At 38.8% G+C, this 14,980-nt stretch overlaps 1 protein-coding gene across 1 annotated transcript in view; it reads right to left on the bottom strand.

Annotated features, from left to right (window-relative positions):
• Nucleotides 1-871: 871 nt before the first annotated feature.
• The window catches only part of Vmn2r21 (vomeronasal 2, receptor 21), a 40,899-nt gene continuing 26,790 nt past the window's right edge, over nucleotides 872-14,980 (bottom strand). The window contains exon 6 of the mRNA NM_001104635.1: nucleotides 872-1,764. Coding sequence (NP_001098105.1) covers nucleotides 872-1,764 — 893 coding nt within the window. The remainder of the gene's footprint in view (nucleotides 1,765-14,980) is intronic.

Raw genomic sequence — 14,980 nt, forward strand, 5'->3', positions numbered from 1 at the left:
GATAAAATCAAATACATGAACATATCCCTGTTCTAGGATGCATGATTTAACAGTTCCCCATGTTCTGTTGAATCCTTGGCCTTGAACCTCATGTCTTGGTCCACATTTACCTTCAAATACATTCCCTGCATGAAAATAGAATCAAATGGATATGAATGATATCAGTTTTCATTAGGTGAACCTGTACAAGACAATGTTAAACTCCCAACTCTGCGAGTGAACAGCAAGCACACCATAAAGCCTGGCTGTATCTTCTACCCACTGATGTGTGGGATATTCTCAGGATGAGCAAGTCTGTGAATCCCACTGGGACTCTGCCTAAGATCTTATCCATGTTGTTCTACCTGAATAGTGAAAAGAGCACAAAACCCTCTGAGACTCTGAAATTTCAATGACATATTGTCTTGTTTGTGAGACTCTATAAAATTGAGAAGCAGAAACCATGAGATTTCTGTAGCATAACCCATGGTTGTTTTAAAATTAATTTGTATAACAATAACTGCATATGACTAACAAAGAGGAAGCACATTTTTAAAAAACCTAATACTTATATTTACACAGAAATGATTTTCTTTAATTCTCACGCTTAATTCTTTACAAATCTCTTACATTATGTTGAAAATTAGAGATATGTGATTTAAAGAATCATATAGTAGGCATACCAGAAGTCACCTCTACTTAGCAATTCTAACTTGTGAAGGCTTTGTTTACTGTGTCTGGTCATCTCCAATGACAGCAGGGACACTTGACTAAATAGCACTTGCCATAGTTAAGATAAATTCATTGACTTTACACTATTCTTTTGAATCTATATTCCTACATAGTTCATTTTACACAAATCATAATAAATTCCTTTGCCTTAAGGAGGAAGTCATTTAAAAAACTTCTTTCTAGAATGGCCACCTGACCTCAGTAGGATCACATAGCATTTGGGAAGGAATATACAGAGTAGTAAGATAGAACTGGAGGCCAGAATTGAAAGAATCTCCACTGCCACCATGGTTTTACCTTTGGAGCTCAGGTATGTGGGTACAAAAGTAATCCACACAGTGCAGAAAACCAACATGCTGAACGTGATTGTTTTTGCCTCATTGAAGCTCTCTGGTAGCCTTCTGGCCAGAAAAGCAATAAGCAAGCTGAGGCTGGACAGAAAGCCCAAGTACCCTAGAACACAATAGAATGCAAGGGTGGATCCCTCATTACACCAGAGGATGATTTGCCCAAACTCTGAGTGCATGTCAGCATCAGGGAAAGGGGGATATGTTCCCAGCCAGACTGCACAGATGCACACTTGAATGATGGAACCACAGCAGACTATAGCATTTGAAAGTCGTGTCACCATCCACATTTGCAATGTGCTTCCTGGTTTGATGGCTGTGAAGGCCACAACCACAATGAAAGTCTTTGCCAAGATAGCAGACACAGCAACAGAAAATACAACCCCAAAGATCATTTGTCTCAAGACACAAGTGACTGTGCTAGGTTGGCCAATGAATATTAATGAGCAAAAGAAACAGAGCATTAGAGAAACTAGGAGGACATAGCTGAGATTTCTGTTATTTGCTCTGACAATGGGTGTGTCCCGATAGTGGATAAATAATCCTAAAATCATGGCTGAAAAGGCAGATAAACTAATGGCCAAGGAGACCAAAACAGCTCCCAGAGTATCTTCATGGGACAAAAATATCTTAATTTTAGGAAGACAGTTATTCTTCTGCTTATTTGGATACTGATCTTCAGGACACTTGATGCACTGATCCATATCTGAAAGGGAAGCACATTTGTTTATTATATTCCTCTGGTGAGACCACAGATGGACATTTATGATGTATATCTTAAGTGGAATCACTGTTGAATTCTGAAAGAAATGTCCCTGGTTATATTCACTGAATCATAATATTATAAAAAAAAAAAAACAACCATAGATGAATTAGTTCCTCTTACTTCACGAGAGAAAAATCCAGATACCCTTCAATCCATGGAGTCTTCAGAAAGTGGACTTGAAAAATATGAAAGAGTCATTAATATAGAAATGAAATGAAGGGAAATCAGAAAATATAAAAATTACATTTGATGACATATGAAAGGAAGAAAAAATACACTTTGAAGTGTTTATTTTTTTCCATTTTGTACATTTTGTTCTTAAAATATCTTTTTATTGCTTGAGAAATTCATAAATGCCTATATGTTTTGATCAAATGCAGCACCCATTTCTTTGCCCTATATTTCTTTCTCTTACCCCCTCCAATAATTGTTCCTCTGAACTTTATGCTTTTTTGTTTTTTTTTTAATCCCACTATGTTCACTGAATCCTGTGTGTGTCCATAAGGATATAGAATCTTCTACCATAACATGGGTAGCCAATCATGACCACATATCTGAAGAATACTGACTCTTTCACTCCAGCATGCATCAAGTACCAATAGCTCTTTGTGAGGGCTGGTTCAATATGAGCTTGTCCCCCATCAATTTGGGGTTATGGTCTGGCTTGCTTTGTTGCTTCTGTGAGTTTCAATACTCAAGTACCCTGTCATATCTGATAAATACTGCTTCACTACAGATATCCTCTATCTGGCTCTTACAACCTTTCTACCTTATATTCCACTATGTTCCCAGAGCTCTTATTTCTGGGCGCTCTTAGTTATTACTATGGAAAGCCTAGAAGGTAAAACTTGCCAACGTTACTGACACCCATGTTTAGGAGCAGTGGTATTTTCTTTTGTTTCTTTGATTTTGATTTCACCAAATGATGTATCATTGTCTTAGAAATAATGATTTAGGCAATACATTTTAGAGGTGAATATATTCTTCTTATGATAAAAACAAGTGCATGTTTGCTTGAATTCCATAAAACTCTTCACTGAATTCTAAATTTTATTGTTGGAAAAATAATTTTGCACTTAATTTTCAACATACATTTATTATATACATTTATGTTTTTGAGGTATCTGTACTTTCACAGAAAAATTTAGTAAGTTTCTTCACATAGTGTCCCTTTTTAAAAAGATACAAGTAGAGGTAAGTCTTTGAATATTTAAGACAAATCCAGTGGAATAGAAAGCCTTATTCACTAATCTTATACTTCATTTACTCTGAAGGACACTTGTATAGGACCAAACTTTAATAGGGAATATGATTATAGCAAGTCACTGTATTACATATCTGTAACTCTCATAATGAGGAGACAGAAATAGGAGGATTACTAGCCAGTCTTGTCTACATACCACATTCCCAGCCAGCCAGGATTTCATAGTGAGGCCTTGCTTCAAAAGGAAAGAAAAGAAAAGGAAAGGAAAGGAAAGGAAAGGAAAGGAAAGGAAAGGAAAGGATAGGATGAAAGGAAAGGAAAGGAAAGGAAAGGAAAGGAAAGGAAAGGAAAGGAAAGGAAGGGAAAAAGGGAATAAAGGGGGAAAAGGAAAAAAGGGGGAAAGGGAAAAAAGGGGAAAAGGAGAAAAAAGGGAAAGGGGGGAAAGGGCAAAAAAGGAAAAAGAAGGGAAAAGGGGAAAAGGGGAAAAGGGCAAAAGGGCAAAAAGGGCAAAAAGAGCAGGAAAGGAAAGGGAAGGGAAGGGAAGGGAAGGGAAGGGAAGGGAAGGGAAGGGAAGGGAAGGGAAGGGAAGGGAAGGGAAGGGAAGGGAAGGGAAGGGAAGGGAAGGGAAGGGAAGGGAAGAGAAAGGAAAGAAAAAGAAACTGATAAAAGAAAAAAGGAAAGTAGAAAAATTTGCATATTTGACTGTGAGGTTCTGAGTCAAATTTTTTTTCTAATAATACCAGTAAATTATTGTTCAATCTATACTCAAATAATCTAAGACTCAAATAGTATGTAAGTGCAAAGAGCATTTCCTTTGCAGAGAACTCACATGCAGGGGTTTATCATACTTCAGGATGGAAGATAGAAGTGTAGACTCTGCAGGGTCCATTTAAAGTCCCTTTGGGTAGAAGTGTCTGGCTTTTATCTTTCTTTCCGTTTATTGGTTGTCTCTAACTTCAGAGGTATGAATGACTTCATGATTGGTTAAGTAACTGAGGGATTCTGGAGACTTTTGCTAATATGGCTTAAGCTAGGTGGTGGGGGAGCTTCCTCATGGCTGCCCATGAAGTTAATTTTCTTATCCTGGAATTGACTTGTTTTGGATGGTTGCAGTTTTGGGAAACAGAAACTTGGGCGTAGTCTTCAAAACTGTCAGTCTGTTAGGAAGTCAGCCTGGCTCTGACTGTGTCCGCTCATTCCAACCTCTGATTTGTAATTGAATTGAATCATTGATCTGTCAAAAAATTTTCCCCAAAGTCTTAGTCATTACCTAAGGGGTCAATTGAAACTTAAAAATCATGAATTAATGTCAGAAATACAGGCCCTTTTTTACTTAGCACCTCAGCCTGTGAGGTGACATAATGGATGCCATTTTTTTAATAATTGATTTTTTTTCTATTATTAGGACATTCATTGTTTCCTTGGGGGCTCAGGAAGGCTGAAATGCTATTCAAAGATTGGGCAATAGGTCATGGATAAGAAGCATCTGGTGATGTGACCCAGCTGAAAGGCAAGGGTCCATCATGTGGATTGGGCTAATGATTAACATCAAGTTTTAATAGTCAGCATTCAGCAGTTTGCAGTCCCCAAGTGACCCCTGAATGTCAGTGTAACAGTTTGGGGTTGGACAGCCATTGGCAAGGTAAATTACAAAGTGTCCCATCAATAATATGGGGATAGAGATAACAAGTTTTTGTCACATGGTTATCTTGTCAGCATCCTTGACCAGCAGGGGAGTGGCAGCTATGATCCAAAGGCACTTTCGCCAATTTCAGGTCACCAGGACCTATTTCTTGGATAAATAAGTCTCTTTCATGGTACCAACTTTTAGGTAAGTTCTTTTCTTTTTTTTTTTTTTTTCAGCCTGTAATTTCTTCCTCTTTTATTTTTTTTCCACTTTTTATTAGGTATTTAGGTCATTTACATTTCCAATGCTGTACCAAAATTCCCCATACCTACCCACCCGCACTCCCCTACCCACCCACTCCCCCTTTTTGGCCCTGGCGTTCCCCTGTACTGGGGCATATAAACTTTGCGTGTCCAATGGGCCTCTCTTTCCAGTGATGGCCGACTAGGCCATCTTTTGATACATATGCAGCTAAAGTCAAGAGCTCCGGGGTACTGGTTAGTTCATAATGTTGTTCCACCTATAGGGTTGCAGATCCCTTTAGCTCCTTGGGTACTTTCTCTAGCTCCTCCATTGGGAGCCCTGTGATCCATCCATTAGCTGACTGTGAGCATCCACTTCTGTGTTTGCTAGGCCCCGGCATAGTCTCACAAGAGACACCTACATCTGGGTCCTTTCGATAAAATCTTACTAGTGTATGCAATGGTGTCAGCGTTTGGATGCTGATTATGGGGTAGATCCCTAGATATGGCAGTCTCTACATGGTCCATCCTTTCATCTCCGCTCCAAACTTTGTCTCTGTAACTCCTTCAATGGGTGTTTTGTTCCCAATTCTAAGGAGGGGCATAGTGTCCACACTTCAGTCTTCATTCTTCTTCAGTTTCATGTGTTTAGCAAATTGTATCTTATATCTTGGGAATCCTAGGTTTGGGGCTAATATCCACTTATCAGTGAGTACATATTGTGTGAGTTCCTTTGTGAATATGTTACCTCACTCAGGATGATGCCCTCCAGGTCCATCCATTTGGCTAGGAATTTCATAAATTTATTCTTTTTAATAGCTGAGTAGTACTCCATTGTGTAGATGTACCACAATTTCTGTATCCATTCCTCTGTTGAGGGGCATCTGGGTTCTTTCCAGCTTCTGGCTATTATAAATAAGGCTGCTATGAACATAGTGGGGCATGTGTCCTTATTACCAGTTGGGGCATCTTCTGGATATATGCCCAGAAGAGGTATTGCTGGATCCTCTAGTAGTACTATGTCCAATTTTCTGAGGAACTGCCAGACTGATTTCCAGAGTGGTTGTACAAGCTTGCCATCCCACCAACAATGGAGGAGTGTTCCCCTTTCTCCACATCCTCGCCAGAATCTGCAGTTACCTGAATTTTTTGTCTTAGCCATTCTGACTGGTGTGAGGTGGAATCTCAGGGTTTTTTCGATTTGCATTTCCCTGATGATTAAGGATGTTGAACATTTTTTCAGGTGCTTCTCTGCCATTCGGTATTCCTCAGGTGAGAATTCTTTGTTCAGTTTTGAGCCCCATTTTTTAATGGGGTTATTCAATTTTCTTAAGTCCACCTTCTTGAGTTCTTTATATAGGTTGGATATTAGTCCCCTATCTGATTTAGGATAGGTAAAGATCCTTTCCCAATCTGTTGGTGGTCTTTTTGTCTTATTGACGGTGTCTTTTGCCTTGCAGAAACTTTGGAGTTTCATTAGGTCCCATTTGTCAATTCTCGATCTTACAGCACAAGCCATTGCTGTTCTGTTCAGGAATTTTTCCCCTTTGCCCATATCTTCAAGGCTTTTCCCCACTTCCTGCTCTATAAGTTACAGTGTCTCTGGTTTTATGTGAAGTTTCTTGATCCACTTAGATTTGACCTTAGTACAAGGAGATAAGTATGGATCGATTCGCATTCTTCTACATGATAACAACCAGTTGTGCCAGCACCAATTGTTGAAAATGCTGTCTTTCTTCCACTGGATGGTTTTAGCTCCCTTGTCGAAGATCAAGTGACCATAGGTGTGTGGGTTCATTTCTGGGTCTTCAATTCTATTCCATTGGTCTACTGGTCTGTCTCTATACCAGTACCATGCAGTTTTTATCACAATTGCTCTGTAGTAAAGCTTTAGGTCAGGCATGGTGATTCCACCAGAGGTTCTTTTATCCTTGAGAAGACTTTTTGCTATCCTAGGTTTTTTGTTATTCCAGATGAATTTGCAAATTGCTCCTTCTAATTCGTTGAAGAATTGAGTTGGAATTTTGATGGGGATTGCATTGAATCTGTAGATTGCTTTTGTCAAGATAGCCACTTTTACAATGTTTATCCTGCCCATCCATGAGAATGGGAGATCTTTCCATCTTCTGAGATCTTCTTTAATTTCCTTCTTCAGAGATTTGAAGTTTTTATCATACAGATCTTTCACCTCCTTAGTTAGAGTCACGCCAAGATATTTTATATTATTTGTGACTATTGAGAAGGGTGTTGTTTCCCTAATTTCTTTCTCAGCCTGTTTATTCTTTGTATAGAGAAAGGCCATTGACTTGTTTGAGTTTATTTTATATCCAGCTACTTCACCAAAGCTGTTTATCAGGTTTAGGAGTTCTCTGGTGGAATTTTTAGGGTCACTTATATATACTATCATATCATCTGCAAAAAGTGATATTTTGACTTCCTCTTTTCCAATTTGTATCCCCTTGATCTCCTTTTGTTGTCGAATTGCTCTGGAAATACTCAAGTACTATGTTGAAAAGGTAGGGAGAAAGTGGGCAGCCTTGTCTAGTCCCTGATTTTAGTGGGATTGCTTCCAGCTTCTCTCAATTTACTTTGATGTTGGCTACTGGTTTGCTGTAGATTGCTTTTATCATGTTTAGTTATGGGCCTTGAATTCCTGATCTTTCAAAAACTTTTATCATGAATGGGTGTTGAATCTTGTCAAATGCTTTTTCTGCATCTAACGAGATGATCATGTGGTTTTTGTCTTTGAGTTTGTTTATATAATGGATTACATTGATGGATTTTCGTATACTAAACCATCCCTGCATTCCTGGAATAAAACCTACTTGGTCAGGATGGATGATTGCTTTAATGTGTTCTTGGATTCGGTTAGCAAGAATTTTATTGAGGATTTTTGCATCGATATTCATAAGAGAAATTGGTCTGAAGTTCTCTATCTTTGTTGGGTCTTTCTGTGGTTTAGGTATCAGAGTAATAGTGGCTTCATAAAATGAGTTGGGTAGACTACCTTCTAATTCTATTTTGTGAAATGGTTTGTGCAGAACTGGAATTAGATCTTCTTTGAAGGTCTGATAGAACTCTGCACTAAACCCGTCTGGTCCTGGGCTTTTTTTGGCTGGGAGACTATTAATAACTGCTTCTATTTCTTTAGGTGATATGGGACTGTTTAGATGGTCAACTTGATCCTGATTCAACTTTGGTACCTGGTATCTGTCCAGAAATTTGTCCATTTCGTCCAGGTTTTCCAGTTTTGTTGAGTATAACCTTTTATAGAAGGATCTGATGGTGTTTTGGATTTCTTTAGGAACTGTTGTTATGTCTCCCTTTTCATTTCTGATTTTGTCCCTGTGCCCTTTAGTGAGTCTAGCTAAGGGTTTATCTATCTTGTTGATTTTCTCAAAGAACCAACTCCTCGTTTGGTTAATTCTTTGAATAGTTCTTCTTGTTTCCACTTGGTTGATTTCACCCCTGAGTTTGATTATTTCCTGCCATCAACTCCTCTTGGGTGAATTTGCTTCCTTTTATTCTAGAGCTTTTAGATGTGTTGTCAAGCTGCTAGTATGTGCTCTCTCCCGTTTCTTCTTGGAGGCACTCAGAGCTATGAGTTTCCCTCTTAGAAATGCTTTCATTGTGTCCCATAGGTTTGGGTACGTTGTGGCTTCATTTTCATTAAACTCTAAAAAGTCTTTAATTTCTTTGTTTATTCCTTCCTTGACCAAGGTATCATTGAGAAGAGTGTTGTTCAGTTTCCACGTGAATGTTGGCTTTCCATTATTTATGTTGTTATTGAAGATCAGTCTTAGGCCATGGTGGTCTGATAGGATGCATGGGACAATTTCAATATTTTTGTGTCTGTTGAGGCCTGTTTTGTGACCAATTATATGGTCAATTTTGGAGAAGGTCCCGTGAGGTGCTGAGAAGAAGGTATATCCTTTTGCTTTAGGATAAAATGTTCTGTAGATTTCTGTCAGGTCCATTTGTTTCATAACTTCTGTTAGTTTCACTGTGTCCCTGTTTAGTTTCTGTTTCCACGATCTGTCCATTGATGAAAGTGGTGTGTTGAAGTCTCCCTCTATTATTGTGTGAGGTGCAACATGTGCTTTGAGCTTTACTAAAGTGTCTTTAATGAATGTGGCTGCCCTTGCATTTGGAGCGTAAATATTCAAAATTGAGAGTTCCTCTTGGAGGATTTTACCTTTGATGAGTATGAAGTGTCCCTCCTTGTCTTTTTTGATAACTTTGGTTTGGAAGTCGATTTTATCCGATATTAGAATGGCTACTCCAGCTTGTTTCTTCAGACCATTTGCTTGGAAAATTGTTTTCCAGCCTTTCACTCTGAGGTAGTGTCTGTCTTTTTCCCTGAGATGGGTTTCCTATAAGCAGCAGAATGTTGGGTCCTGTTTGTGTAGCCAGTCTGTTAGTCTATGTCTTTTTATTGGGGAATTGAGTCCATTGATATTAAGGGATATTAAGGAAAAGTAATTGTTGCTTCCTTTTATTTTTGTTGTTAGAGTTGGCATTCTGTTCTTGTGGCTGTCTTCTTTTTGGTTTGTTGAGGGATTAATTTCTTGCTTATTCTAGGGCGTGATTTCCGTCCTTGTATTGCTTCTTTTCTGTTATTATCCTTTGAAGGGCTGGATTCGTGGAAAGATATAGTGTGAATTTGGATTTGTCGTGGAATACTTTGGTTTCTCCATCTATGGTAATTGAGAATTTGGACGGGTATATTAGCCTGGGCTGGCGTTTGTGTTCTTTTAGTGTCTGTATAACATCTGTCCAGGCCCTTCTGGCTTTCATAGTCTCTGGTGAAAAGTCTGGTGTAATTCTGATAGGCCTTCCTTTATATGTTACTTGACCTTTCTCCCTTACTGCTTTTAATATTCTATCTTTATTTAGTGCATTTGTTGTTCTGATTATTATGTGTCGGGAGGAATTTCTTTTCTGGTCCAGTCTATTTGGAGTTCTGTAGGCTTCTTGTATGATCATGGGCATCTCTTTCTTTATGTTTGGGAAGTTTTCTTCTATTATTTTGTTGAAGATATTAGCTGGCCCTTTAAGTTGAAAATCTTCATTCTCATCAATTCCTATTATCCGTAGGTTTGGTGTTCTCATTGTGTCCTGGGTTTCCTGGATGTTTTGAGTTAGGATCCTTTTGCATTTTGTATTTTCTTTGACTGTTGTGTCGATTTTCTCTATGGAATCTTCTGCACCTAAGATTCTCTCTTCCATTTCTTGTATTCTGTTGCTGATGCTCGCATCTATGGTTCAAGATCTCTTTCCTAGGGTTTCTATCTCCAGCGTTGCCTCGCTTTGGATTTTCTTTACTGTGTCTACTTCCCTTTTTAGTTCTAGTATGGTTTTGTTCATTTCCATTACTTGTTTGGATGTGTTTTCCTGTTTTTCTTTAAGGACTTCTACCTGTTTGGCTGTGTTTTCCTGCTTTTCTTTAAGGGCCTGTAACTCTTTCGCAGTGCTCTCCTGTAATTCTTTTAGTGACTTATGAAAGTCCTTCTTGATGTCCTCTATCATCATCATGAGAAATGTTTTTAAATCTGGGTCTAGATTTTCGGTTGTGTTGGGGTGCCCAGGACTAGGTGGGGTGGGAGTGCTGCGTTCTGATGATGGTGAGTGGTCTTGATTTCTATTAGTAGGATTCTTACATTTGCCTTTCGCCATCTGGTAATCTCTGAAGCTAGCTGTTATAGTTGTCTCTAAGAGCTTGTTCTTCAGGTGACTCTGTTAGCCTCTATAAGCAGACCTGGGAGGGTAGCACTCTCCTTAGTTTCAGTGGGTAGAGTATTCTCTGCAGGAAAGCTCTCTTCTTGCAGGGAAGGTACCCAGATATCTGGTGTTCAAACCGGACTCCTGGCAGAAGTTGTGTTCCACTCACTAGATGTCTTAGGATCCCTTGTGGAATCCTGTGTGTGCCCTTGCGGGTGTCAGGCGACTCCGCTGGCAAGGTAGCCTGGGGCTCGAGTGGAGCGGAAGGGGCTTGTGCCCCAGTTCAGGCCCGGGTAGTCTGCTTCCCTATGTACTGCAGTCTCAGGTTCTGCGCGATTGGATTGATTGGTAAGTTCTTTTCTTACATCCCCCTTTTTCATCCACATAAGGGTAGATAGTATTTAAAGCCATGTCCATTTTAGTTTATCTTACTCTCCCCTGTGGCCTTATATCAGCTTCAAAAATTATTTTTGAGGTATTCTCTGTGGTACATATTTATTCTCTATATCACCTGGCTTACCTTAGATAAATTTATGAACCACCTAATGGCTTCTCAGGTAACGCCCATAAAAATCTGGTGGTAGAACCAGAGAGAGACTCTCCTTACCTCCATCAGTTAGGTTGAGACTAGAGAAGGCTGCAACATTGTCAGACTAGACTTGGAATAGCAGTCCGTTTGTTCCAAGAAGGAAATTACATGCAGCAACCATGATTTTTTTCTCTTTTCTTTGTCATGAAGGGGACCTGGAGCAGTTGCTGACCATTGCCTAAGGTGGGCCAGTGAGTTACATGACTGAATAAAAAAAGACCTATGAGTATTGAGTGTCTCAATGAAAATAGAGAAGTTTGCATCTTTCAGTTATAAATGCCTGTACTGGCTAGTTTTGTATCAACTTGACACAGCAGGAGTTATCACAGAGAAAGTAGCTTCAGTTGAGGAAATGCCTCCATGAGATACAACTGTAAGGCATTTTCCCAATTAGTGATCAAGGGGGAAAGGCCCATTGTGGGTGAGACCATCTCTAGACTGGTAGTCTTAGGTTCTATAAGAGAGCAGGCTGAGCAAGCCAAGGGAAGCAACCAGTAAAGAACATCCCTCAATGGCCTCTGCATCAGCTCCTGCTCCCTGACCTGTTTGAGTTCCAGTCCTGACTTCCTTGGTGATAAACAGCAGTATGGCATTGTAAGCTGAATAGACCCTTTCTTCCCCAACTTGCTTCTTGGTCATGATGTTTGTGCAGGAATAGAAACCCTGACTAAGACAATGCCATTACTAGCAAATGACAAATATATTATGAACTGTATCATCTGTGCATTTGCAGGTCCTGGAGGGATAAGGTTCTAGAGTCAGTGCTCTGGGCAATACAGGCCCAAGTGTAAGATAGAGTCCAAATGGAGTCAGAAGACTCAGAGGAGTCAAAAGCTGTTTCTTCCTATTCCTCTTCCTATGCTGGTTGATCAGGGATATAAGGAGGAGGACTGAGATCACATTCAGGGGCAGAGGCAGGAATCAAGTAGAGGGAGCAGGATAGACTCTCATGCAGAAGAAGGAGCATGGGAAGCACTACAGCTGATGACAAAAAAGTCTTTCAAACAATTAGAGGTCTTTTTGACCAGGAAATGCCATCTGAGGATCTGCAGCCTGTGTCCTTATAGACAGTAACATTTGTTGCCAGGAGTCATCAAAGAGGAGCTAAAAACTAACTGGTAATCTTCCTGAGATGGTTCCACCATGGACTATAAAATTAAGGACAGTTATGCTTCTCTAGGCAAGGCCAAACAATCCTACATTCAAGGAAGGATTCTTGGGATTAATATGATACACACACACAGACACACACACACACAGACAAACACACACAGACACACACATACACACTAGTTATTAGCCCATTATTTTGAGAAGGTTTCTGCAGAACAAGGAAGATGCACTGACTTGTAATGATGCCATATAGTCAAAGAGATGATTTGTTAATACTTAATGATGATCCTATAAGAATTCCCAAAATTATAGTCGTAATTATTAATATCACTATTAATATCACTTATTATAAAACTGTTATTATTTCCTTATGTCAAAACTACCGTGAGAGCAATTCCATTCTTCAAGGATCCCAAGTTAGTTGCTTCTGAGCTAGGCATGTATCTAGAACTTAGGAGCACATTCCAAATGATACTAAAACAATTGACCAAGTGCCATAAAAAGGGAACTAATGATTTGCTATAGGTGCAATAACAGAAGACTAAATATTGACTCGGTTTATCTATGTGAAACTTCAGTAATTCCTTAGTCAGAAAAGTTAGGGTTTTTGACTTTCTGTGAATATGTAGAGCTACTGAAAGATGATGAATGTATAGCAAGATAAATACGCTGAAGAGATATCCAAATTTCTCTGTTGTAAACTCAGTATTCAATTTTTAATTTGAATTTATGGGTAAACTTGTGGTGAACTTTTTACAACGTGATCATGTATTCTGAAAGATGTGTAAGTGCTGAGGACAAAAAAGAGGAGAAATCCCCACTTCCTTAGAAATTAAAGAAGAACTTTTTAAGAGAAGAACGATTTAGAAGAACTTTGTTAGAGAACATTTATAGAAAACTTTTTAGAGACAACATAGAAATAAAGTTTAAAGTCACATTTTAAAAGTTTCTTTCTCAGACCATCCTTCTTTATAAGTGGGCATTTATTTCTGCAAACAAAGGTTAGCTTGCCATGCTGAAAAACCAGACCAGACTCTCCCACAACTCTACAAAATGGGTTAGGATAAAGTTCTGTGGGTGCTCTGGACCTGTCTCATCTTAGGAATGAAAGAAAATCTTGTACAAGAAGACAAAAAGCACAGACAGAATACACACAGATAGACAAAATGACATTTCTGGGAAAAATAAAAACTGAACCAGAAGGCTCTTTTTGATGGTCTTCCTTCTTTCATATGAAAAGCCCATAAACCCAGAGATTATTCAGAAATCAAATATGAACTAGCAAGTTCTTCCTATAGGGAGGTTGGTGAGAATACTCCATAGTGCCTGGCTGGTTAACAAGTACTTATCTACCATCCCCTTCTTTGACTCCAGATTAAACACAGAGCCAGACAAGACAATAGATAACCAGGCACCAAGACTTAGGAATTGGAGCAGAAAAAGCTCAACTATTTGAGTTAGGGTTACAGTAAATCCCAGATGAGCCTCCAAATGTAAGGGTGTATTATTTGCAATGAATAATATTACAGATTCAAATAGTATGCAACAGTAAAGAACATTTACTGTTGGATGTACTCTAAATCAGGATGGAAGAAACAGGTGTGGATTTGAAGCATCAATATACAGCCTGTGGGGGTAGAAGAAGGGGACTTTTACCTTTGAATGATTGCCTACATCTCCACACATATGGGTGCCTTTGTGATTGGTTAATGGGGACTTGGGGGAGTTTTTCTGATCAAGTATACTTGGCTGAAGGTACATGGTCAGGGAGCTTCAATAGCTGCTGATTGGATGTCTATGAAGTGGGCTCAGGAGAGGTGATGGGAAAGCTTACTTATTGCCTCTCAGGGTTGTTTTTTTTTTTTTCCTGAAATTGATTGGTTTTGTACTTTTCCTGGTCTGATAAACAGAAATTTGGGCCTAGTCTCCCAAATTACCAGTTTGTAACAGGTCATGGAGTCACCCTGGCTCTGGCTAACTTAGTCATCTCATTACCAGAGAATAGATTAATTGTTCTAAAAAGCATATAATGAAGTATTGGTAACCACTGAAAACCTAGTGTGTCCTAGAATGTAGCCTGAATATATATTCAAATGGTGAGCTCTGATTAAATTTATTCCAAATAATGAAACATTTCTATGGTGATAATCACATGGTCTGTGAATTACAGTTGCACCTAGAACACATGCCTAACATAGTTCACGGCTTTAAGTTCAATTCACAGCACAAAAATGCACTAAATGCTTGATGATGGCAGAAATATTTTTCTTAGAATTATTTAGTACAGTGGGGTTCTATCACTCAATTAATCTCCTGATTTTCAATAAATATAAACTTGGTAATTTACAAACTCATTTTGTAAGAATCAATATATTTAGAAACAGCATAAAAATTATTACTTCAAATTATGAGATGTGTAAGTATTGAAATAAAAAGATAATCTTATAATCGGTGGCTGTTAGCCTTGAAGGAAAGGAGATTCAGTGCAAACATTAAGCCTTTTGTTGGTGGCCTAGACATCCCTATGCAGAGAAGAGGGGAAGATTGCAACAATCATATTAGGTAAGAAGGTACTTAAAAGCGATTGTATTTCTAGAGAATATGAGAATATTAGTGTGGATATATTTTCTTCAATTTTTATCTATTTAAGTCAGTTTATT

The sequence above is a fragment of the Mus musculus genome, chromosome 6 (assembly GCF_000001635.26).
Source record: "Mus musculus strain C57BL/6J chromosome 6, GRCm38.p6 C57BL/6J".
In the NCBI taxonomy this organism is placed as follows: Eukaryota; Metazoa; Chordata; class Mammalia; order Rodentia; family Muridae; genus Mus; species Mus musculus.